A 25223-nucleotide genomic window follows, 5' to 3' on the forward strand; every position below is an offset into this window, starting at 1 on the left:
TCTCTGTAGCAAATTTCAAGCAAAGGAATCTTAATTCTTGCTTTGCTTCTGTGTTTTTTTCCCTTTAAATCCAACCTGGATAAACCAGGAAAAGTCTCATTATGTCTAACCTACTGATTTACTACTAACGCATGATTGTGTTCACTAGTTCAGGTTAGAATTAAAAGAATGCTGGAAAATATTTTTGTTGCTAAGATAAGCTTAAACCAAAACTATTCCTCACCGTTCAATACGTGCTGGTATCAGTAGAAATTAGAGGCAATGCAAGGCAAGAAACCCACGATCTTTCAGTCCTTTTAGAAAACAGAGAATGGTCTTAGATATTGCCTTTTCTCTCAAAGAGCATTTTATATTCTTTGAAAAAAAAAAAACATTTATCAATTCTTATTTAAATCGCACAGCAAACTCATACCTACAACACTTCTTCCTAAGCCTTTAAACGTTATATATTAAAGCAATTATGATTTAAGATTCCTCCGTGAAAGACAAATAGTCTTGGAGCATTTTTAAACTGTCTAAAGTTTCATGTTGTCAAACTTTAAAAGGAAAAACTTTTTTTTACCTTTTACAAAGTATTTCTCCTGCCTGTTATTGATTGACAAGTTTATTATTATTATGAATGGATTCTCCCATTTCCCAGTCCTCTTCAAGGCCTGATGTGGATTGAGAGCCTGACCAGTTGCTTATTGACCCATGATGGCTATACAATGACCCTGCTGCCCCCAGCGTGACCCTGGGACCCCCGAAGGACCCAGCCCAACAGAACAGGGCTCAGATATGCAAAGTTGGAGCTTTATGGGGCTTGGGGAGGGGAGGCGTGATTGCAAGTGGGCGAGGGTTTCATTAACAAAAATGTGTTTATTGTAAATAAAAAGGCAAAGGGGTGTTTAAAGGAACATGTCCTGGAGGATTGCAGCTATCTTCTGTACGGGAAATGCTGGAAGTGCCGGAGCCCTCTTTGCAGCACCATGTGCCTAATTGGTGACAATAAAAGGGGAACGGCTGACACTCGCCCTGCTCAGTTTCCCCGCTGCCTGGGTGATACTCGGTAAGTGTTGTTTGGTTTCAGAAAGTTACCGAGTTTGCTCAGGTTTGAAATCACAACCTCCTTTAAGGACGCAAACAGAAAATCAGTGAAAATGCCCAGTTGCACCCCGGTTCTTTCCCCTTCTCTCTCTCCGTGCATCCATGTGTGCGGGTGTCTGCGTACGGCTGAACTGGGAAGCTGCAGCCTCGTTTCGTGCCGAGGTCTGGTCACCGTACAATGAGAGGAAGCGAGGCCTTTAAAATGTAATCAGCGGGGATGAATGAAATAAAAAAGGTTAGAGTGGACATCAGCATTAATATTCACCCTTTGTCTTTTCACGCACTACGTGAGGAAATGAAGGGGAAAGGCATCTCCTCCTACCCTTGAAAAACTGCTTCTCTGGCTCGTTACTGTACACGTTCCTGTGCGTGAGCTAATAATCATTTGTGAGAGGTGGTATGCAGCCCAGGGAGCATATGTTTTGTGAAACAGCATTTCGCTCCATTTCAGAAAGCAGGGGATCTGCTCTCCTCCCTCGCTCCTTCATTTAATGGAGATACAGTTGTTTAAATAATTTCCCTCTTCCCAAAACAAATGCAGGAGAATGAGAGCTCATTTTTTATCCTAATTGATGGATCACTGAAGACAAGCCTTTGAAGAAAACGGCTGTCAACAGTGGGAGATACCCGGAGCATCTGGGTTAGATAGGTATAAAGCAAAGAGCAACCTGCATTCTTTGCGGGGCTGGATGCTCTCGGATTATAAACTACTGCGATTGCTTTTGATTTCACCATAAAAACAACAGCAGCAGCAGCAAGTTGTTCTGACACTCTCAAAACATCTGGATTGTAAAGTTTGCTGGTTTCTGGCAACAGCAACAATAATAATAAAATCTCTCGCCGTATGGGCAGATCCCCAGGGTTTCGGCTCGACCCGGTCGAGATGTTTGTTCTGCTGTACGTGTGTGTGTGCACATCCCAAATGCTGCAAAGTGATGGGTGCGGGGGATAAGCACACCAGCCCTACGTCTCGAGATAAAACTTCGACCAATTTCTAATCACGTAAAGCAGGTAATAGGAGATAGGGGGATTGGCAGAGTGCGTGTGTTGAAATATTTAGATGAATTTTGATGCAAATCTGGGGCTATGGAGAGGCTGGCACAAACCTGGCACACAGGAGGATGGAGTCACGTCCAACCCTGTGTTCTCACACGTCCTGGCTACACGGCTGCGCTCGGGTCTGTGCTGGCACAGACACACGGACGTGGACAGAGGTGTGGGGTGAAACGCTGACCCCCAGGTGCCCCCAGCCCCCTCAGGCGTTACCGAAATGTCCTCAACCTGCTCCATGCCCAGCACGACCTGGGGAGGAGCTGCTAGACCTGCTACCGAGCTGGGTCAAACCCTGGGATTTGTGATGGAAAAAGTTATTGAAAGGCTGCGAGTTGTTCTCAGGCGCGTTCTGCAAATTGCTCGTGTGCTCGGTGTGTGCGGGGGGGGGGGGGTGGTGGTGGTGGTTGGGGGCTCTGTTTGTCCGTATTTCATTTTATGGCTATTTTTTAACACCACTCTACCTCCAGCTGCCAAATGGCTCCGGGTTTTGGGGACGCTTGGAGGCGGAGGAAGGCTCCGAGCTGGCAGCAGCAGCCCAGGAGCCCCTCGCCTTCCCCCGAGCGGCCACCCCCGAGCCCCACTCCCTGCTCACCGCCAGGCGGGGGGGGCCCCTTCCCCTCCTCACCTCTTGGGGGGCGCCGGGGAGGGGGCTGCTGGCCCCCAGCAGAGCCGGGAAGAAGGCGAAAGCTCCGGCGCTGCCCGGCGCCCCTCGCACAGCCCCGCTCCCGGAGCGAGCGGGTGCCTGCCCCGGGAGGGGGGGGGGCGGCGGTGGTCGAGGGGCTGAGCCTCGGGGGGGCCAAGGGGGCTGCGGCAGCCCGGGTGTGCTTCGAGGGGGCTCTGCCCACCCGGCCCCGCCGCTTCAATCGTCGTCCCGAGGAGGGAACGGAGCCCCCAGGGGGCTGGAATGGAGCCGTCGGGGGGCGAACGGAGCCCCCTGGGGGGAACAGAGCCCCCAGCCCTGGCCATCGCCCCCCCGGGCAGCCGGGCCGGGGGGGAAACGCGAGCTGCTGGCGCCCCCCGGAGGCCTCCCGCCGCGGGTTGGCCGCAGGGCACGCGTTTGGGGGAAAAAAGGGCCTTTTTAGGCTCGTCCAGCAGAGGTCCCCGGCCGCCTTCCCACGAGCCCGGCCCCAGCTTGCCCGTGGGGAGCGGGACGGGGGGGGCGCGGCCGGTCCGTGCGGGGCCGCTCCGGGGCGCTGCCGCCCCCCCGGGCACTGGGGGCTAAATCCGGCAGACGGGCTGAGGGAAATGAACAGCAGGATGAATCAGAGCCGGGCTGAGTTAGAGCAGGGTTGGCACCGGTGGGATTCCGCGGCACGGCCCCAAAGCCAGCCACCTACAGCCCTGTGCCAAAGCACCCCGGGGTGGCCCTGCCCTCGGGTTTTGGCCCAGATTTTTGGCACGTGCAGAAAACACGCCGTTCGATCCTCCCAAATTGAATGGAAGAATAGTCGAGCATCGAGATCGCCAGATCTCAATCGGACTAAACAGATTTGTTCCAAATATTACTCATGAATTAGTCTGATTACTCATCAAACAGCAGCCGAATTCTGATCCCCCAGCTCTCGTTGCGGAGCATCACCCAGAGGGAGCGCAGGTGCCTTTACACAGTGTTTTGGTGGTAAGCCTCAGACGTCAGATGTCAGAATTTGGCTGGCTTTTATTTTCCAGGGAACAAGTGGTGACTCACCAGTGACTAAGTAACATGTTACAGCCTCAGAATTTCTGATGAGTAACAGGGTGTGTAAGATCTGACCCGATCTGTAACAGTCACTACATAGACACACGACGAAAAGGCTGATCTTAACAGCAGCCCAGATTGGCACCGTCCATGATAAATCACCAAAATTACCAGTAAAGGAAACGGTTGCTTCCTCTGACAAATAATTAGGACATTTATAGTAAACAGGCATCTCAGAACAGTCCATGCAAATCTCCCAAGACCAGTGACGAAGGTCTAAAGGCTTGGTTATATTTTCTTTCCCATCCTTGCATCTCTTACTAAAAACCAGAGCTTCTCACTGGTGTACAGACGTGTGAAATGCTGCCCGCAGCCGCCCGGCCCCACATCGGGCACCAACCGCCTCTGTCCCAGGCGGCCCTGTGGGGTTTTCAGGGGCTGGCCCAAAGGGGTTTGAGCGGAGAGGTGATGGGCAGATGTGGAGGGAGGCATTGAGGATGGAGGGATGGAGGGATGGAGGATGGAGGATGAAGGATAGAGGATAAAGGATAGAGGATTGAGGATGGAGGATGGAGGATGAAGGATAGAGGATAAAGGATAGAGGATTGAGGGATGGAGGATGGGGGACAGCGGGATGGAGGAGGGACAGACGTGCTCCAGGGAGGCCACCACCTCCCCCATCGCAGAGGACAGGCGAGGGGCGGCACGGGGACACCCACGCTCGGGGACACCTGGTCCCGGTCCCCGGGCTGCTCTCCCCACCCCGTGCCCCCGCTTCCTGCCTGGCCCCCGCAGGCTGCGCGCCCACGGCCCCGGCGCTGCGCGGGGACAGGATGTCGTTGCCTGAACCTCAGCGCTGCAGCTCGCAACCAGAAAAGCCGCCGATCATTTCCTGTCAATATTCACGGGGCTTTTTCAGCCCCAGCAGCTCCCAGCCCCAAACTTGCTCCAGGCACCGGGCAGCTCCACAGCCCCAGCACCTGACCTGGGGGTCCCTGCACCACCCCAACCTGCAGACCCCACTCACGCCCTCCACTCGCTGGGCTGCTGGCAGGGATTTTTGTGCTGGGCTCACCGGGAGCAGGAGGGACCTGGGGTACAGCCGAGCCCCCTCCCCAGCCCAGGGCACCACTTACTGAGTGGCCACAGAGCAGCAGAGCTCTGCGCAGCTCCGTGCGTGACTTTTCCTATGGAGCTGGGTAAGGGGTTCTTTTGTATAGTAGAAAACAGCTTGAGAACTCATTATACACACACACATATATAATTATACACATATAGGTGACTTGGGAGGAAGGGAGGAGAAAGACTGACCCCCTGCAGGTTCAGCACCCAGGATCATTGGCGGCTTGGTGGCAGGGGGCACAGGGCATCCTCACCCGCAGGCTGCCCCGTCCTGCCCACACCGTGCCAAGCCACAAGGTCTGCCTGGCCTGGGATGTTTTCAGCCCTGGGAAGACGGCTTCAGCCTGGAACAACGGTTTGGCTTTGTGCAGGCTCTGCTACCTTTGGGCTTTCACCTCAGGCTTCCTGTCTTAGAGGCAGTTTCCGACAGCGCAGCCAAGAACTGAGCGTACGATTGTAAGCTACGCTGATGCAGTGCTCTAAACCAATACGGGGATGTCAAAACAGAGGGTTTAATTAAACTGGTTGGTAAACCAATTAAATGAGTGCGACTGGTGGGCATAGGCAAAGCTTCAATTACTGCCAAGGATTTTTTAGAGGCGCTAAAAGCATAGGAATGTGAGGAAAAAGTCCCAAGGCACAAAGGGAAACAGGTGCCTAACTCCCATTAAAAAAATCTGTTTGTGATTATAAATCCTCTCTTTCACATTGGGACCCAGGCTGCAGATTCATGTCCTGCATCAGGGAACCAGCGGACCCTCTGCTGTGCCAAGGTGCTCCAGGAGTGGTTAAATGCTCCTGAAAGCCTGGGTCCTGCTCCTCATCTGCAGAGCTTTGGGCACACCAAGAAATGGGAGCAGCTCAAAGCTTGTGCAAGACGTCATGTAGAAAGCTTTGGTTTTAAAGCCAGGCATCTATTTAGGTCCCTAAGAAAAAAACTTAAAAGCCAAACTACAGGCTCCTAAAAAAATAATCTCGGTTTCTGGACAGCGACCACATCACTTACTCCTCTGTTAATTGTGTACTTTCACTGCCTAATGTAAACAGTAATAATAAAAATAATATGACACTAATAAGTCCTTGGTTCTGCCTCCCCGTAGGGAGTTCGTCTAATTGGTCTCTTCAAGTTCTTTCCAGAGCAATGTTTATGTGATTTCATGATTATCCCGTTCGCTTTGTTAAACTGGACTTGTTCTAGAGATGTTCCTCATCTGCACGGTCTGCAGCACACGCGCTTTTCTGCAGGAAGAAGTGAGCAAAGAGCTAACCCACGTTAAATGCACGGCCCACAGGAATCCTCATTTCGCCGGTGGGAGAGGACAGTCAGAAAAGCGGGCTGGAACACGGCCACGAAGACCTGTGTGCCACAAAAGCGTGGGAGTTTGGGCTTTGGGGATGAAGAGAGAGAGGGATTCTAACAATCTCTTCAAAATATTTCCACTCATAAAAGAGTAATTTAATACCGAAAGCAAATTTATTGCCTTCCTGTCCAATGACCTACTATATTAATCAATTTTACTGTTTTAAATGCATCAAAACCATGAAGATGAATATGCCATAGCATCTCATTTGATTTAAGCTGCTGGAGGAAAAAAAGGCCGGCACAGAAGATATTTCAATTGCTACTTTTTTCCTTTATAAGCCATTAATGGCACTATTTCCTTTCGAAGTTGTTAATGACATCATTGTTTCCTTTCAAAGTACTTAATGACATTGTTTAATGAATAATAACTTGCACTTATACAGTGCTTTGCAGATAAACAATCCAAAAGGGCTCTGCAGTAGGGAATAGGGCATACAAAGAGGGAAAATGAGGCACAAAGGGAGGAAGTGACTTGTCCAAGGCCAGAAAGTCACTGACAGAGCAGAGCTCGGAGTGCATGTGGTTGGCACTCGGCTTTCTGTACTCTGAATCTTTCTGGGTATGCTCATGTATTAAAAATGCAGCATTTAGCCCATAAGAGATCAAGCAGAAAATAACCCAGCTAGTAAAACACAAGCACTGATTCAATAGTCCACTCTGAAAGCTGATTGTTCCTTTTTCTTTCATAAATATCCGCACTAAACAGAGCAGTTTCTCGAAGAAAGATACCTCAACCACGTATTTTTGTTAGGATCTGAGCAGGGCAGGAAAGAGACAAAAAGTGGGGGGTTTTGGTAGGTGTGGTTAATGAACAGCAGGGGCAAAGGTCCCGCTCTCTCCCTCCAGGCAGCACGCTGCAGAGGTGGCTGAAGCTCCTGGTTAAACAGAGACTTTGCCTTTGCAGGCTGCAGACCGAGCTCCCAGCGTCAGTGCTGGGGGTACGAGGAGCATTTGAAGGCCTCAGTGGGAATTCTTGTCCTTCAGTGGGAAAAGAGAGTTAAGGAGCCCCGTATACTTGGAAGAATGCACACCACCGTGCTGGCTGCGATGGGGCTTCATTGCATCCGAAGTCAGCAATCACACCTCCCCTACCTACGGTGCAGAGAAACACCAAGATTTTGACACCCTGTCCATGCTGACCTTTGAACGTGGACCATTTGTTGCTAGGTAATACAATCAGGTCTTGGTGGAGGGCAAAGGAAAAAGTTTATGCGCTTTAAAAGCCCACCGCAAAGGAAACAAGAGCCCAGAACTGTCCCGTTAGCAGCATTACATGCAGGAGAGGTACAAAATAAAGCTGGGTGAAGTTTTGTGTAATTCACTGAGTCACATTTGATTACTTAGCATCGCTATTGTTACCATCATTCCCATTTTTGTTGGTAATAAAATGTGTGCAGCCCACTTGCTGTGCTGGTGAGCAGTTACAAAAAGATGAAGGAGCTCAGCGTGCACATGTCTTTGTGAGAAGGATGAAAAGTTTGGTCTAAAATGAAAAAAAAAAAAAATCGGAGAGTTCTCCGATTATGTCCCGTTCTCCCTAGTGGCTGTTCTTAACAGAGGATAAGAGTTTGCTGCTGCTATCTGTTGCACTGATCCCTCAGTTCAAACTGAGAGATTTATACTTTAAAGTGGTGGTTCTTGCTAGTGACTCAAGGAATTTGGCTGCCTAGTGAGGATTACTACTCTTATCTGCACAATTCCCTCCTCCTTCCACCTGCCCATAGGAATAAGATAAAATCTGATAGAACAAATGGCTTCGTTAAACAGGGGCTCAGATTTGCCTGTCCACAAATAGGCAAGTGTTAGCCCTACACACAACCAGATAAATTACCGTCCTTACTCACGGTAATCTCAAGCGACAGCTTCCCCATAAACGAAGGCAAGGAGGAGTCTCATTCCCAGGAGAAGCTGTTGGAAGAGACCAGGATCCTGCGCAGAGAGGCAATCTATCACTGCGAGCCATTAAGCATGCACATCCCGGCACTTCCCTGCATCGACGCTTTGTGCAAGCGAGGCCATAAGCACTTCTCCAGCACCGATCACTCCTTACATTTCCTAGGAGCACGTGGAGTTATTGTAAGGAAGATAAATTTTCTTCCTTTTATTTTGTCGTTCTTTTCTTTAGCATGAGATTTATGTATTTTATAGACAAAATAGCTGAAGTATGAATGAAAAAAATGCGCTGATAAGGCCCTACACCCCAGTAAGAATATTTTATTCATTCTATCTCAAGGATTTCCCTGTCAGCGACTTAGATGATAACTAAGTTTATGCTATTTTTAAATACTACTCCAGCAAATGCAAAGGACCTCCCCCCGATGAAAGATCATCTGTAACAAAGACTCTGCAGCCAGAAATAAGGCTGACAGCACTGGCCATGATGTATGAGCCTGTGGAAAAGCCAGCTCCCTTATCAAAAATTCTCTGTATAGAGCAGTAAACTACTAAGTTTAGTAATAACTCCTGTAACTTCGGCCCGCGGTTATGACTGAGATACACGAGGACAGTGCTTCCCATGAGTCAGTATATATCACTTTAATTTGGCTCTCTTCGTAGGTATGAGCACATTTTAGACTGATAAAATAACAAATGAACAATGTAACCGAAGTATCCCCCTGTCTCGGTTTTCATAGCCGTAACTTTTGCCCAATTTTTTCTCAAGGCACAGTCGTGCCCTTTCCTCTCTGGCCTCGCCTTTCCTCACCGCAGGGATTAGTTATGTAAATTGGAACTTAATCCCCTAAAGGCAAATTTGCAGTTCAAGTCCAAGTGTCTGCGAGCATGGCCAACTGGAACCAAGACCGTCAGGGGCTGGCGGATGTTTAGCGTTTTGTCCTGTAGTCTAAGACAACCTTAAACCACAAGGATCTCCTCCAGGTTACAAAGGCAACCAGCCAGATTTTCCCCCCTTTCTTTTAAACAAGTTCATAACACAATAGATAAAAGAAAAAAAGAGGGGGAGAGGAGGGGAAACCCTCCCAGAAAAGTGAGCTAAGGCTCAGTGAATTTCCAGCAATGTGGTGAACGTATTGTCTGCCCCTGTGACTCTCAAAGGAATGTAATAAAAGGAAGACAGCAACCCAGCAGGCAGCTTCTCAGGGAGCCGTCTGCCTTCCAGCCCCTTGATGTAACGCTTGAACAGGTGCAATATAAAGGATGCTAAACTGGTGATTATGAGGGCTGTTGGAATGGGTTTCCTCTCTGCTCTCTGATGAGAAGATTTTTTTATAAAGAATCTCTATGACAGGATATGCTGACCTCTCAAAGCCTACCCAACGCAAGGGAAAAACTTGGAGCGAGAAGAGGAAGGTGACCAGTCTAGGAGATATTGACGCCGTTTCTGCTCTTGTTTAAGTTACTGTAAATCAGGAACAGTTCTCGTGGAGCCGCTGCTGCGGTGTGCTTGTAGGACAGCGAGTGGAACTGCTGATGTTGTGTTCCAGGTAGGGCACAGTCCTGCAGGAACATCGATCGTTTTGAGGACTTCTGAGCAGAGATAGGACCTCCCAGCCACTCCCACGGGTGCCAGCATCTGAAAACACTTTTAAGTGCCTGTTCCTGGACTCAGCAGGAATGGCTTTTGAATTTTTATTTATTTATTTATTTTTCCTTTTTCCCACAACCACAACCATCTCCCTTCAGTGCTCACAACCCATCAGAAAACAAGGGGGAAAAAAAAAAGTTTTTGTGTTGTTGAATGTTTCCATGAATCCCATGCATTTCCTAAGCAAGATATACTGCTCTCTTCTTTGGGTCTAATTCATAACACTTCTGTTTATAACAGCAAGGATTTACAGGAATAGAACTGAACAGCAGAAGTGCAAATTGGGAATGTTTAAGTGCACCTTCGTACTGGGGTTCCTGGGTACCGTTCCTCCAGCAGCCCGACCTGTTGCAAAAGCACCGCTGTAACGGAGCCGTGCACTGCAGCAACAAGAGGACAGCTTTTTCTTTATCACACTGCAGGTGAAAAGTTGTTCGCTGCTGCTTTTCCTATTTATTTTTTTTCTGTAGGACAGCATGGTCTGCTGGGGATGGACCTATGTGAGAGATGGTGAGACCTGGGCTCTTTCCTCCCCGCTGCTCTGTGTCCCCTGGCAAGTGCTTGCAGGTGCAGCTGGCCCTGCTGGAGCTGTACGGACAAGTTACACGAATTCCTTGGGTTCCTCCTGGGCCTCTTCTCTAAGACTTATTTATTTATGTGCTCTGTGCTCAGGCTTTCCTTGTTTCTCCCTGTCTCTTCATGGTGGTGTGCCATGATACCGCGTGGAGACCCCCAGCTGCAGTCCCACAGAGCCATGCTCCCTGTGCTCTAGGATTATTTGTTTTAACTGGTTTGTATGGGATTTCTGACGTTTCTCCTGCTGGACGTAACCCCCCAAGGGGCCATTTTTCCCCTTCCTTGGGAAGGTATCTCCACAAAACAGGTGCCAACGGGTTAAAAACTCCTCCAGCAGGAGCCTCCGAGAGCGGGACAGGCGGTGGCGCTCGCGGAACCCCAATCTGTCAAAGAGGAATTGCGGAGATAATAGGATTTGGGGAACGGTCGCAACTCATCGCTCGGGAGCGATCCGTGGGGGCTGCTCGGGCGCGCACCCAGCGCTTCGCACCCCCGGGTGCGCGCTCGGAGCCCTGCGCGCTCCGCTCGGGAAGGGTTGGGGGGGGGATGGGGGGGGGGGGGGGGGTGCACACAGACAACAAAACCATAAAGAAAGCAGCATCAAGCGGCCGGAGGGGGGGGTTCCAACAACAACAACCACAAGAACCCAGCCCCAAAGCAAAGCACGACCCCCCCCCCCCCCCGGCAGCCCCCCGGCAGCCCCCCGCCGCAGGGCGAGGCTCCGGGGGGGGCCCCGCTGGGATCGCGGCCATCATGGCCCGGGGGGGGGCGGCGGGGCGGGGGCGCGCGGGGGCGGGTGCCCGGGCGCGGGGCGAGCGTGCGGGGCGCGGGGCGGGGGCGCGCCGCCCCCGGGTGTCCCCCCCCCCCCACCCTCACCAAACCCCCGAGCGCCTCCCGGCTCCGCGCTGCTACCGGGGGGGGGGGGGACCGGGCACCCCCAGCCCCTCGGGGGGCGGCCGTGTGAAAGGCAGGCTGCGGGCGGGGAGGGGGGGAGCGAGGAGGAGGAGGTGGAGGAGGAGGAGGAGGAGGAGGAGGAGGAGGGAGGAGTGTGTGCGTAGCGGGAGGAGGGGGGGAAGGAAACCCTCATGGAAGTATGAAGGAGATGGTGGGAGGCTGCTGTGTCTGTTCTGATGAGCGGGGCTGGGCGGAGAACCCGCTGGTGTACTGCGATGGACACGGCTGCAATGTGGCGGTGCACCAAGGTAAGAGCCCGGCCCGGCACGGCTCGGCCCGGCACGGCTCTGTACGGCCCGGCACGGCTCGGTACGGCCCGGCCCCGCCGCCAGCCCCGGGCCGCGGAGCTAAAGCGGGGCCGGGGCCGGGGCCGCCGCCGCCTTCCCCCCGCCGTGCGCCCCGGGAGCGGCGGGGGAGGCCGGCGGAGCGGTGAAGGGGGGGGGGGGGGGGGGGGGCTTTGTTTTATCCCCATTGTTCCAAATAACGGTGTCGCCGCCGGCCTGCCGCCGCGGAGGAGCCGGGGGGGGGGACACGGGGGGAGCGGAGGGGAGCGGAGGGGACCGGAGGTGGCCGTCAGCTGCTCCCGGGGGGGCACCCACGGGCCGGGGCTCGGGGCGCTGCCCCTTACCGGGGGCACCGGCAGCGAGCGGCGGTCGCTTCCTTCCGTGGGGGGGGGTTAGGGGGAGCGGAGGGGGGGCTCTGCCCGGTGCCCGGGGCCGGTGCCGGGCTCCGGGGGGAGCAGTGGGCAGAGCCCCGAGCCCCCCCCCCCCCCTCCGCCGCCCCGTGCCCGGGCTCGGCTCGCGGCCGCCCGTGGCCCCGGGTAACCCCCCGGGGGCGGCCTCGGGCCGGGAGCTGCCGCCCCCAAGGGCAGGGAGGGAGCCGGCCCTTCCCCTCCCCGCGATAAGGGCCATTTGCATTTTAAATGACTCGGAGCACGCCCCTCGCACACGCTACCGGGCCGGAAAGTTTGTCCTCGGCACCGACGCCGGGACGGGTGCGCGGTTGCTGCCGTTTAAAGGCGGCAGCGAGGTGGGGTGATGCTGCTGCTTGGTTTGTTTGGAGGAACACGGAGGTTTCTGGGCTCATCTGGCACGTCTGTTTTCCCATCTATTATTATCCCATCCATCTCCCAGCGTATCTCCAGCCTCTTCCTGGGCAGGCTCTCCCTCCGCGTCTTGCTGCGCGCTCCTGTCTCCGGCCGGGAACCTGTCCTGCGCTGCCTCCCCCCGCCTGTCAGGCCAGGTCTCTGGGTCTGTAGGTTGAGCTTTCTTCTGCTTTTCCTACGTTTGATGTGTCTGCGCTCACATCTTCTGCGAGAGCTCGCTTGCAACCAGGTGACTGAAGGGGAGGTGAAAAGAGGAAGCGAAGCTGGCGGGGGATTTCTCTCCGTTCAGTCGGTGCCTGGGTGTCTCCTGCCCTAAAACAGCCCCGCCAGGTTGCCTCCGTGTGACCGGCAGCGTGTAGGGTCTCTCTGCAAGGATGCTGGCTTGTTTTAATTTTGGTGCTGTAACTCTTGCGTTCTTCCCAAGACTTGTCAAGCCACCCGCTAGAGAACGTGCCTCTGCACAGCAATTTGTGGAGGGAGAATAAGGGCACTGGCATCCTCGTGCTCACCTCCAAGAGTAACATCAACACGTCTATTTGCTGGCTAGAGCAGTCTCAAATCTGCAGTCCGTTTATTCTTGTAGGGTGCCTGCTCGTGGGCCCGCACGGTTACGGAGATGGATGCGCTCGCTGCGAGGCAGCCAAGAGGGTGGGCGGCATTGGGAGGGTTGGGAGGCGTTAGGAGAGGGCACTGCTGGGGTGTTCGGAAGGCACAACCGTGTGTTTAGGGCTTGTAGGAGTTCGTCAGGATGCAGGAATTCATAAGGAGTGTAGCAGTGTGTAGTGGGTGTTCAGGATACCTTCAGTCCCCTTTTTAAAGCCCGCTCACAAACCTAGTAGTCGCGTGGTGTTTTGGTGGGCTTTCAGTCACTACACAGAAGCAAACCACTGCAGAGGTTCAGCTGGGCCTTCTAGTCTCATTCCCTACAACCACACACTAGGTTTGGTATCTCTTTGTACTGCTTGAATATCTGCAAAACCAAAGTTGCCTTCTGAAATGATTGTACAGCCCAGTACAGAACCCTCTGTTTATTTTAAGCTTATGTTATAGCTACACATTAAAGCTGATTTTAGAAAAAAAAAATAAAAACAGTACCATTTCCTTGACAAAAACATCTGATTGGAAATGAAGCCTCTAATAAGATAGTGAAGAACATTTAGAAATAATATTTTAAACTCTACCCTATTTATGTGCTGCATTCTTCCTTGTTTTCTTCCTTGTTGTCTTTCTCTTCGAAGCAGTGGGCACAGAAGCTTGCACTGGCTCCAGCTGAGTGCTTGCTTTTGGCCCTAAGCCCATTGCTAAAGATGGACCCAAGGCAGGCTCCTCTGTCATTGCTTTCATGTAGTTTCTATTTTCTTGTGTATCTGCCTTGGCTCATCTTGCAGTCACTTCTTTCAGTTTAACTCCACAATCATGTTTTCCTGGCTAAAATAGCATAAAAGACGTTAGAGGGATGGAGAAAACCTATTGCGCATCATGTCTGGTCCTTTTCCCAGGGGACGTCACAGGATTGCATCCAGCAGGATATTTTCAGATGCTTTGTCCAACCTAGTTTCAGATGTCTCGAGTGACTGGGATTCCATTCCAACCGTCAGCTCACATTTGAAGGTGGAATAAGGAAAATATAATTTCTTCTTTCCTAGGAGACTCCTATACCTGGGCACAAATAGCCTTATTTCTTACCCCTATCTTTGCCAGCCTCTTGCTTTAAACCTACACGTGTGGTGGTCAAAAGCCCTTTTGGGTCAGAAAAGCTTCCTCGAGGACTCAACAAAGACCATCCCTGAATGGTGAGAAGGAGGTCAGCAAAGAAGGTGAATGGTCTTCAGGAAACATTGCCCCACCAGAGAAGGGAATGAATTTCAAAGGAACGGGAGCTGCAGCTTGCCCAGGGAGACCCTGAGACAATCAGTAGAGATAGAGAAAGCAAGAGGGATGCCTGGTGTAGCTGGATAAAAACAGTTTTGTTGGGTTGTCAGCTGGAGCCTTGTATCAGTGCAGAACCTGTTTCCGGGGCTAGTCCTAAAAAACTTGAATTCAGTGATGTTGGAAGCATGCTGCAAAAGGCTGCTGGATGTGACTTACAAGTTGGGAGTGTGCAGGGTAAATGTTTTTTTTTTTTTCTTGATATCTGTGTGAACTCACACTGAGATTACTTCCTTTATGATGCTGAGATTTTATCTTAGTCTTAATTATGGTTAAGATGCTTAATAGTCACCCATTTAATAATTTTATATTAAATCACTAGTGACATTTTGGAAGTTAAGGGGTAAGAAATTACCTTGGTTGTGTTCACTAGGCCAGAATTGGACCTGGTTTATGAAGTGTTGTGTTCCCACTTAGGACATATTTTTATAAGGATATTTTATACTGGGTGTGAGCGTATAAATAAGCTTGAATAAATGTATCACACTGGATCTCTTGCAAAGGGCTGTCCGCTGTTGCAGGGTGTGGAAACTGGAAAGGGGAATAAAATGCTGCTCAGATGTAATTTTTGTTTTTGTTACCAATCTGACTAATAACAGCTTTGGCAAACTTTTATATGCAGCTGAGAAATTAACAGCCAATTTAAAGACAGTCAAATGAACTCTCTCTGCTTTTCTTCCAGCTTGTTATGGAATTGTCCAGGTTCCTACCGGACCGTGGTTCTGTCGGAAATGTGAATCTCAAGAGAGAGCCGCCAGGGTGGTGAGTACAGAGCACACTTGTACTTACACGGAACAAATTGGTTCAGAGCCCTTCACACCTCTGCTGGAAGCAGCATGGGCCACAGACAAAAGTGACGGAGCCTGGCATTCGGCACTGCTGTGGTTGCAGTCCCAGCTCTGCCTATAGCCTGCAGTGTAACTGTGGACAAGGCATTCACCCCTCACCTATCTGAGAAACTAATTCTCTTCGAAAATCTTTCCCCTCGTTGTTTGTACACCAGAAATAATTATGTCAAACAGCTTTATAAAGCCTTCTTAGCCATTTTGATGAAAACACCACCAAAGGTACTTTTAAGCAAGTTATCAGTGATGAAATTTTTGCATCTAGGGACCTCAATCTCCTAAAAAGTAATGCCATTCCTCTAGAAGGTGGCTTCCCTGCAGTTTTTTCTATACAACTCCTCAGAAAGTTTTGGAGTGGAGGAAAGTTGTTAGCACCTGAGATGCTGCTGTACAGTGTATGTTGTCGTACTGACAGACAGGATGAGTTGGCATTCATATCTTATTTGCAGCAAGTCTCCTGCAGAAAGTCTTCTGAGTTTGCTAAATAGCAGAGAAAATGACAGGAAGCTGGATCAGGTTTTAGTTTCTGTCTAAGTAGCAATTTAGCAGTATGGAACACTTTGCGAATGTTCTTAATTAATTCTGGCATTTCCCGGTGAGGCAGGAAAGTGGAAACAATCAGGCCAGGACTGCCTCTTAGGCCCGTCTATGTGGCAAAGTTATTTGTGCAGTAAACTAGGCTGTGAGTTTATAGCACACCAGCTACTCTGCAACTTCCCATGTGAACCCTTATCAGATTCAGCTACACCAACCAGCTGCTGGGGGGCCAGGGTATAGATCTTTACCATGTCAGTTATGCCAGAGATGCTGCTTTTGCCATGCAATAAATCTGAGACTGTTTCCTCCCTTCACTTCCTTAAAAAAAATCAATGTAGATTAAACTTTGGCTTTTTCACATACGGAATGCCTCAACCAGCACAAACAACATTTATTAATATCTGCGCTGCCTTCTGAACTGGTTTAGCCATTTTTTTCTAAAGTACACACCTAGTGAAGCTGCTGTAGGTGACCTCTGAATACGCAGATCTGTGCATAACGGAGCAAATAGCGTGCTCCATCTCAGCTGGGCTCTCTGCTTGCTGCAGTACAAAAGTTTAATCTGTTTTGCAGATGGGCGAAGAACTTGGCAAAGATGAGTGAATGGGGGAATTAGGTATCTGTACCATGCTTTATACATTGCATTAACTCATTCCTCATTGGAAGTGGGAGTGTAAACAAGACCAGACTTTCAGACCTGAGCTCTTTTGCCTTTGTAAGATGCTGCTTTTATGCGCACTGCAGTAAAGAAGATCAAATGTGTCTTTGAGTGCTTTTACATCCTGCAGATAGTTTCATAGTAAAGAAAGGAATTTGGATTTCATGAGCCTCCTTCCCCCCTGTCTCCCAGCCGTGCAGGCAGAGAGAAGCTCTTCGGTGTTAGCTACAACTCAGTGTAAGCTGTAGTAGTGCGTGTACACACAAGTCCTTCTCACCTGTGCTCATCGCAAGGATTCTAACTTTTCTCTGGTGCTTTAGACACTTCAAACTGCCTCCAAGGTATCAAGAAAACAATACCCCTGCAGGTGGTTCCTTATTTAACTTGCCCTCAGTGAAATCTGTTAGACAATGCGTGGTGGGCTTCAGTCATGCCATTCAGTCCGTGGCATTCAGCCCTGCTAGTATAATAACTGAACAGTGATAATCTTCCTTCCTAAGCAGAGCTGGGGATGATTTCCTATCTAAATCCTTCACCTTTTCAGTTAAACGCCAGCAGTCATAGCAACAGACACGCAAATGGGTAAATACATAAAAAGAATCTACTTCTTTGATGTAGGGAACAGCATGATCAGAGTAAGGGAAATGAGTCAGGTCTGTGCATGGCTCTGCTGCTAACACGCTGTTTGAATCTGTGCTCCATGGTCCAGCGAGGCTGGAAGGTGTTGGCTCTTCACTGCCCAGGGGTTTCATTGCACCTCTCTGCATCTGGCTTTCTCTAGCTGTAAAAGCAGCGTTATCAGCCTGCAGACACTGCCTTGAGGGTCTTGAATGAGAGATGCTGCTATGTGAGCGCAAAATACACTGTCAACAGCAGGATGAATTGATATTCGTATTTCTTTCACAATGACTGTGTAGCAAACTCCTTTGCAAAACAGCAGTGTTTGTCTTCCCACATCTGCCTTCATAGAAGAATCTTAAAGCAGTTTACAAGCTTGGTCCATAACAAGCGTATTTATTGGCTAAATATTGATACTTTTACTTTGAAAATGAGGTATGAAGGCATGAAGATTGTTGCTGTCCTTAGAGAATACTTTAAAACATCCCAATTTCTGTGTCTGTCTTCTAGAGAGACTCCATCTCTTCAGTTTTGGAAGGAGAGCTCAGGAGCCCTGGCTTGGGTTGTCAGGTCTAATGGCTTGGTGCTCCGTCCCTGAGTTAGAAGCCCTAGAGGGTCAGAAACTCTAACCTTCGCCATCACAACCTGGTTTTAATCAACCAGCTCTGTTCTTTTCCCAGAGTTGAAATAAAAACGCTGGAGACTTCCTCGGCCTATGCAGGTTGAGTGAAAGGAAGAGGTACCGCTAATCCCTGCTCATAACCTCTCCTCAGATGCGCAGGTCCCTAAAGGATGCTGTGGACACTATTGTGCTTACAGTAAGCAACTGAAAGCCCATCCACTTTGTAATCAAATTGTCTAGGAAGCCCGGTGAGCTGCAATGGCCAGAGGGCACTCATGTGAGGGATCATGTGAAGGCTTTAGCTGTCATTTAGAGGCAGGGCTATTAAAAGTCTTGTGTGGGGCCGATGGAGCTGTTAACCCCTCTTGTTACAATCAGAGCTTTGCTAATCGCGTGGTGGGAGAGCTGCTTTGATCTGAGGGGTGGAGGGGAGAGCGGAGGGGCCTTTTCAAGTGCAAATTTCTTATTACAGTGTCTCAGTTAACCCAGTTCTTTCTCTGTCTTGGCTTTCTGTGGTAATTGTGAGAGCTGCTCACCAGTGCCCTGCCTGTCTGGACCCAAATGAGGAGCAAAGCGAATCAACTCCTGTGGCCAGACATATTTCAAGCAAAGTTGCAGGAAAAGTGAGATGTGCTGCCAATGGCACTGGCTTTTGTCCTCTCATCTCTTGTTTATACATTATCACAGGAATTTTGTGTTTGCCAAAGGTATCTATTTGGCATCCCCACACAAGTGACACCACAAAAACGTCTGGGGACTGGACTGAGCCTCCCTGCTGCCCTTTGTGATCATATTTACTGTGTCAAGGGGTGAAATGACAGCAGAGGAAACATTGAGTTTCCTTGAGGACGACCACCTTTGTGGAAGGTCCTCGGGGACAGCTCAGCAGCAGATGTTTTTGCTGGAGGCCAGTTATTGCTCAGTACACGGGTGCCTGTTGTGGCACGGAGCACCTGCCCCATCACACATGGGGCTTGCCAGAGCTGGGTGGCTGTAGCGGAGCAGCGGCAGCAAGCGTGTCCCACACACTCATACCAGTACAGCTGCCGTCTCGCTTCGATACCAGGCAGCTCATTTCAAAACTTTCTGATGAAGCACATTTTTCACAGAAAAACAGCTTTTTTGTTGGTGTTTTTTTTTCTTTTTTTTTTTTTTTTTCACAAATCAGACATTTCCGCTGGGGAAGGAAAAGGGCTGCATGTCACAGGTTTTCAGGCTTTCTAAGCAGGCGCAGAAAAGTCAAACAAAACAATAAACGCATAGAAATGTTCCCTGGCTGATGTCACGAGAAAACAATGACCATTTCCTGGGAGGAGCCCTTGGGGCTGTGTGAGAGCGTCCCTCGTGTGTGGCAACGTGATCTGAAACCACCTCAGGGCTTCAACAGGGCTTTATGGCCCAGGGAGAGCTGCACGTGGCGATGGCCCGGCATGGAGGCGATGACGGGCAGGCAGGAGCGCAGTGGTGAGGGGGGAAATGGAGCGCAGGCGTCGCCACCTGCTCTGAGGTAGGAATGGCACTGAGGGCCGCGGCACTGGGCTTATCTGGCTCGTGCCATCGTGCCCTGTCAGCGTCTCTCTGTCCCCCTTGTTGGGTGTGCTTGGGGTGGGGTGAGGCTGTTCTGCCATAGCCCTGAGGAGAGCCCTTCAATGGGTTTGGGCCGCTGCTGGCCTTGGAGACCTCGGTGTCCTGCAGATGTAGCATGAGGGGGCATCTCCCCTCACCTCCAGCCACCCCTGGGTGGAGAAATCGGTAATTTCTCCCTCATAGTTGTCCCAAAAGCATGGAGTGAGGTGTGGAGCCATTGCTATCCCTCACAGCCCGTCGTGGTGCTGGGCCTGTGCCCTCCCACCCACCATGTCAGGGCTGAGGGAGCTCCCTGCACCCTCCATGTGTCAGGGACCCTCCAGCACCAATGCTCCCCTCACTTTCTCCCTATTCCAACTCGGGGCTGGGGTTGGGGAAGCTGGGTGTCCTCCTGCTGGCCCCAGGTGTTGGGACCGGGCTCATCATGGCCCCTGCACCCCGCTGGTGAAAATGTCACAACTGCCTCACTCAGCATTCATGAGACTGGCTGGAAAAAGTATCGCAAGAGAAAGAGAGAAGGAAGGAAAGGGGCGAAGATAGATAATGGCTTTTCTTTATTTGCCTTTTGCTCTCTGAGTCACGGTTTTCAGTTTTACTTCACAACCGCAAGGGCTAAAACTTCTTTTTTAAAAGCCCTGTGAAAGTCAAGGTTCGCCTGCAGCCCTGTGGCTCTTGGGCTGAGGCTTTAAATACATCCTCGTCACACAGGACGATATCGAGCTGTGTCACAGTATCTTTTTGTACCCAAACCGCTTTCAGCCCTTCTTCCACTTCCTCTCTTTGAAAGCAGCCCCATCTTTTATAAGCGTGTTTTAAATTAATCATCTCTTTTCTGGCCCCGTGCCCCTGGGAGTTAGATTAAACTTGTTGTTTCTGCTTAATTTCAAGAGATGTGAACTGTGTCCCCACAAAGATGGAGCCCTGAAACGGACCGACAACGGAGGTAAGTACTTCTGCGTGGAGCCGGTATGTCTTGCAGTGCCTCCCGGCAGCTGTCCCAGGTGCAATTTTTTTTTTTTCCGAGCCTATGTCACCAGAAAGGGAAGGCTGGAGGCTCCAGAGGAATGAAAACACTCTGCCTTTTCTTACAAAACTTCACCTTCTGAAATCACCATGGTGAGAAGACCTTTCCCTGGGGGGAAATCTGACTGACCTCTGGCTGGTATTGAAGCACAGCTCCTGAAATGTGCTGTTTCTTGAAGTTAACCCTGCAGGAATTAATGCATGATACGTCATTGTTTATGGAAAAATGGAAGTTGCTGAGTTATTTGCCTCAGTGATGTGATCCTCAGGTTAATGGAGCCTCAGCCTTGAGTCCCTGTCCAGGAGTAGGGGACCAGGACACAGCAAAGGTGTTTCTCTCTGTGGGACTTACCTGTGCATCATTGATGCTTGTCAGCCTCTAGTACTGTGAAGTACTGTGGAGTCTGATTTCAGTTGTCAGAGCTAGCAGCTATTGATGCTGCTGGCTGTATGGATCAAACTTGTTTTTCCTCAAAATCTTCTTATTTTTCAGAACAGCCTCTCTACCTACCTGCCACTTACCTTAATACACTAAGAGCTAAATTAGGCAAGGGGGTCTTTATTATAATAGATCCCATATTTAGAGCAGAAGCCCTAAGTCGAGGATATTTCGTAAAAGTGTCCATTAGGGCTATCATAAATACTGAGAGCCTTAGTGCGGTAGTAAAAGTACCATGTTGGGGGATTGTTTTATAACTACATAGCATCTTCTTCCAAACATGTTATTATGTGGTTTGGTCAGGTCCCTGTAGACAGGCACAAGAAGTGTTATAAACATGCCACTATACAGAATTATATAGCCCGAGTACTTACAGTGCTGTATGATTCCATATTCATGGAGCTTGGTTCTGCCTGCCCAACTGAGTCCATCCTAATTCTAGCTAAATCTTCCCAGTGCAGTAGGCATACCAGTATGGATCGTCCCCCATAGGCTCCTGACCTTCAAGCTTTCTCAGTTCTGTCCTGATCAGATGGTATTTCGATTTACACATTTGATTTGGGAAGTGTCTCGGTGGATTTAGATTTTAATCTAACTTGGCTTGCTGAAAAAGAGCCTTCTTTAACCATTGATAACAGCCAATAAAGGGAGCTTTGTTTCCACTGGCATGGGACTACACGTCAAACTTGTCCCATCAGCATCATTTACTGTTTGGATGCTTTTCTGGGTTTGGCTAGGTCTTCAGCTCTGGGTCCTAAGTCCTGAGGGAATGTTTTTAAGGGCAATGAGTGCTGTACATCTCTTTTCCCAAGGAAATCTCTGCTTTCTTACTTCATCTGGAGGTGGTATCTGTCTATCTTTCTCCCACAAAGGATTTGATTCCTAACCAAGTTACAACAAGCAGTATTTCAAATCTAGCATCTAACTTAAATTGGCTTCCTTCCTGTACCCTCCTCCTTCTTTCCCTCCCATGCTTGTCTGCAGCCTTGTCTGAGTATAAGACTCCGCTGGATTGCCCCGTGTGAATCTCTGCTCTCTGTCTTGTTTGCTTCTCCAGGGTGGGCCCACGTTGTCTGTGCTCTGTACATCCCAGAGGTGCAGTTTGCCAATGTGCTCACCATGGAGCCAATTGTCCTGCAGTATGTACCCCACGACCGCTTCAACAAGGTAAGGTCTCCTCTTTCTCCTGCTGCCCCAAATGTACTTGCCCTGCCTTGCTTTTCTGCAGTTGTCTGTGTCCTCCATGTCTCCTGTCCAATTTATTTTAATTTCCAGGTACGTAGATCCCTTCAAAAATAACTAACAATGTAAATGTAAATTTTCTTGCAAATAACTTTTGATGTTCTGCTTTCCTCTCCCTTAACTTGACAACCTGAGCAACCCTGCCACTCCTTGGAGATGCATGTTGGTTAATCCATATTTTCATCAGACCCATTTGTTATTTGGGAGAAAAAAAAAGATGCATAAGTTTTGTGCATGCCACCGAGAAATAACCCAGAACTGCTGTCATAGGAAGGAGGTGACTGGACACAAGTTACGAGTTCTTGAAGGCTTTGCCTCCTAGAGTAGAGTGAGAGTGAAGTAGTCTACCTCTCTGAGTGACCTTTTTTTTTGCTTTTTTTTGCAGACCTGCTACATCTGTGAAGAGCAGGGCAGAGAGAGCAAAGCAGCCTCTGGAGCGTGCATGGCCTGTAATCGGCATGGCTGCCGGCAAGCTTTCCATGTCACCTGGTGAGTTCCCCACAGTATCACTCCAGGAACAGTCCCAGCTACTGGTTTTGCTGCTATGGTTTTGAGGCTGCACCAAACAGGTGGCCTGGGGTTTTGGGCAGATCATACTGCTTTTATTTTAGGCAAGGGGTATCTCATCCTTGCTCAATTTGTGCGGGGAACTTCCGCGGGAAGGCTGAGGTTTCACCAGCAAGCCTTCCCTGGTGAGAACGAAGTCTGGGGATTTCCCTAGGACTGTGTGGAATTCAAAAAGAGAAGAGATGAGTCACAACCCAGGAATGTTCCTTTTCAGCGCAGCACATACAAAAGTATCATCTAGATGATGTGATTTTAAGGGCTGATATCCTCGTGTACCCTGCAGCCTGAAAACAACACTGCCTGTCAGTAGAACATGGGGATTCCCAGCTTTACGTGGATTCCTTGTTCATGATACGTGTTTTGTTGGGATTGTTACTGATCACCCAGGCCTTAAGAAAGACAAAAATTGCAAAACAATTTGGTAGGAAAGTACTGACAATTTTAAAGATCTTAATATGAATCATAAATAGTCTGAACTCCTTTCAGGGTCTTTGAAAGCTATTTGCCAAGCAGGACAGGAGATTTCAAGACCTTGCCTGAATATCTTGAACTGTGTTTTGCTTGTTGATGGGATATGTTTTCTGTCGGTACAGTTGGCATTATCCTCCTCTTGATTTCATGTATTTCAGTGCCCAGATGGCTGGCCTCTTATGTGAAGAGGAAGTCCTAGAAGTCGACAATGTCAAATATTGTGGCTACTGCAAGTACCACTTCAATAAAATGGTGAGTTTCTTCATCCCTTCAATGGATTTTATTTTAAGGCATTGTCTTCATTCTAGATTGTATCTGTGCTCTGAGCAGTAAGAAATGCCAGGAATACATAAACAAGGTCTGCAGGATGCTTCTCTTTTCAGCCATTCAGACAGAATCACTTAGGAATAAAAATAAATTTATTTATTGCATTTTTATAGCATCTTTAGACTCATTTTCAAAACCACAGGCTTAATTCTTCCATCTGCTTTCCCTGACCTTGTCTGTATGGTTGAAAATGTCCCAAGAAGTCAAATGGATGTTTTTTCTTAGAAGAAAGATGCTAAAGCACTGCCCCTAGGGTAAGAGGCAGCTTGAGACAGGAAAAGAGAGCAGTCAGGGAGTTAGTGTACATCAGGCCCTCTGGGCAGGAGGGTGTAACACAGAACAGCCCGAGCTGTTCTGTGCAGCCTGAGGACAGGGACAGTCCAGAAGAGACTGGAGTCATTCAGGGATGGTTTGAGGGATATTTGGGGCAAAGGATTTCCCCCTATTATTTACAGGACTGAGAGGAATCCTTTCCCTGTTCTGCATAATTAGTAGACACCTGCTCTCCCCCCTGCAGCAAAAAGGAAACTTGATCCTCTCTGTACAGGTTTATCTATCAGTGGCTCCTTTGTTGCTGGCTTTTCCCACTTTCCTTTCTGCTTATCAGTGCTGTCACATGCAGTGACTGATGTCTTGAGCTTCCCCTCAAAGTCAAACTGGAGGGCACCTTCCCTGCCCTTCAGGTACCCTCAGTATCTGATACAAGCGGAGCTCTGTATCAGATTCACTGATGTTGAGATAGATAGCAGGATTTCTGCTGGTGCCTGGAGTCTGAGAGCAGAGCATCCTTCCATACACATACACACCCACACCCCACGCAAGACCAAAACACGGACGCTGCTGCTCAGGAGGACTGACTTCTCCACACAATATTGCTGCAGCCATTTATCTTGTTGTTTACAGAACAGCCTCTTAGCTGCTGTGCCTTTCGTAGAAGCATCAGTGTGCATGGGTCACCAAAACCCCAGGATTTTTAGGAGTTTTATAATTCGGCCCTGCATGTTGTAGACAAGCCATTTACCATAACATTGCTCACTGTAACAGTGAAAACCAGACTCTATAACAGATTCCTCTCTCTCTCCCTGTCTCCTATCCCTGTCGTCCATCTCTTCCCTTCCCCACTTACCTCAGAAGACCTCACGTCACTCTGGAGGGAGCTCCTTCATTGCTGGAAGACGGAGTCGATCCACGTCCCCTGCTCAAGAGAAGCACGTATCCCACCACGAAAGGCCAAAGAAGGTAAGATCTGCACAGAGCTGTCACTTCAGAGGCAGAGTCGTGTGGGATGGAGGTGAGAAGGGGAAGAGTGTGCAGAGAGCACTGATGGCTTGCTTCTCAGGTGAGCCCTGACTCTGCAAAGAGTTTCACAGTCAGAGGTGTGAGTAGTGGCTGTGTTTCTAAAGACAACTCTAGAAATGTGTATGTAAATAGAGCAGCACAGCCACAGGGAATGTGGAGCCAAGTTTGTGTGTTCAGATTATGCCAGAGGGTTCTTGGCAGAGCACACTCATGAAATGTGCGACTTTCCCATTTCTAACTTGGGGCAGGTCCACTTTGAGGGTGACATTGTGCTATGGTTTCCAGCTACTGACTTGGTCTGTGTGGAAGTACTTTGGGCTGTGGTTTTAAATGCAGCAGCTCAGGAACGTAAACTGGAGGTCGTTGTCCTCAGATCCCAGAGCCCAGGCTTTAGAGGACTGATTAGCAATCTGCATTGTGGCTGGCAGGTTACTTGTAGGCAACAACAGTAGCTAGCATGTCTTAGGTAGTACATTGTTAGTCAGATTGGCCACCTGCTTCAAATCTACTTGTGAAAACAATTTATTTTTGCTGAACAAGTATTTAGAAGAGCAATGAATGCCAGATCTGACAGGTAC

General features: G+C 49.6%; 1 protein-coding gene across 4 annotated transcripts in view; it reads left to right on the plus strand.

Moving 5' to 3' along the window:
* Window positions 1-11436: 11436 nt before the first annotated feature.
* Window positions 11437-25223, plus strand: part of MLLT6 (MLLT6, PHD finger containing) — a 44402-nt gene continuing 30615 nt past the window's right edge. Inside the window, exons 1-7 of one of the 4 annotated variants that reach the window (XM_068660648.1) lie at window positions 11437-11624; window positions 15093-15172; window positions 20166-20220; window positions 21797-21906; window positions 22367-22470; window positions 23178-23271; window positions 24478-24585. In XM_068660648.1, the coding sequence (XP_068516749.1) occupies window positions 11516-11624; window positions 15093-15172; window positions 20166-20220; window positions 21797-21906; window positions 22367-22470; window positions 23178-23271; window positions 24478-24585 (660 nt within the window). In that variant the 5' untranslated portion in view covers window positions 11437-11515. Of the gene's footprint in view, window positions 11625-13193; window positions 14588-15092; window positions 15173-18139; window positions 19198-20165; window positions 20221-21796; window positions 21907-22366; window positions 22471-23177; window positions 23272-24477; window positions 24586-25223 lie in introns of those variants that run through there. The other 3 variants (XM_068660649.1, XM_068660650.1, XM_068660651.1) reach the window with 3 other exon arrangements.

The sequence above is a fragment of the Anas acuta genome, chromosome 25, assembly GCF_963932015.1.
Source record: "Anas acuta chromosome 25, bAnaAcu1.1, whole genome shotgun sequence".
In the NCBI taxonomy this organism is placed as follows: Eukaryota; Metazoa; Chordata; class Aves; order Anseriformes; family Anatidae; genus Anas; species Anas acuta.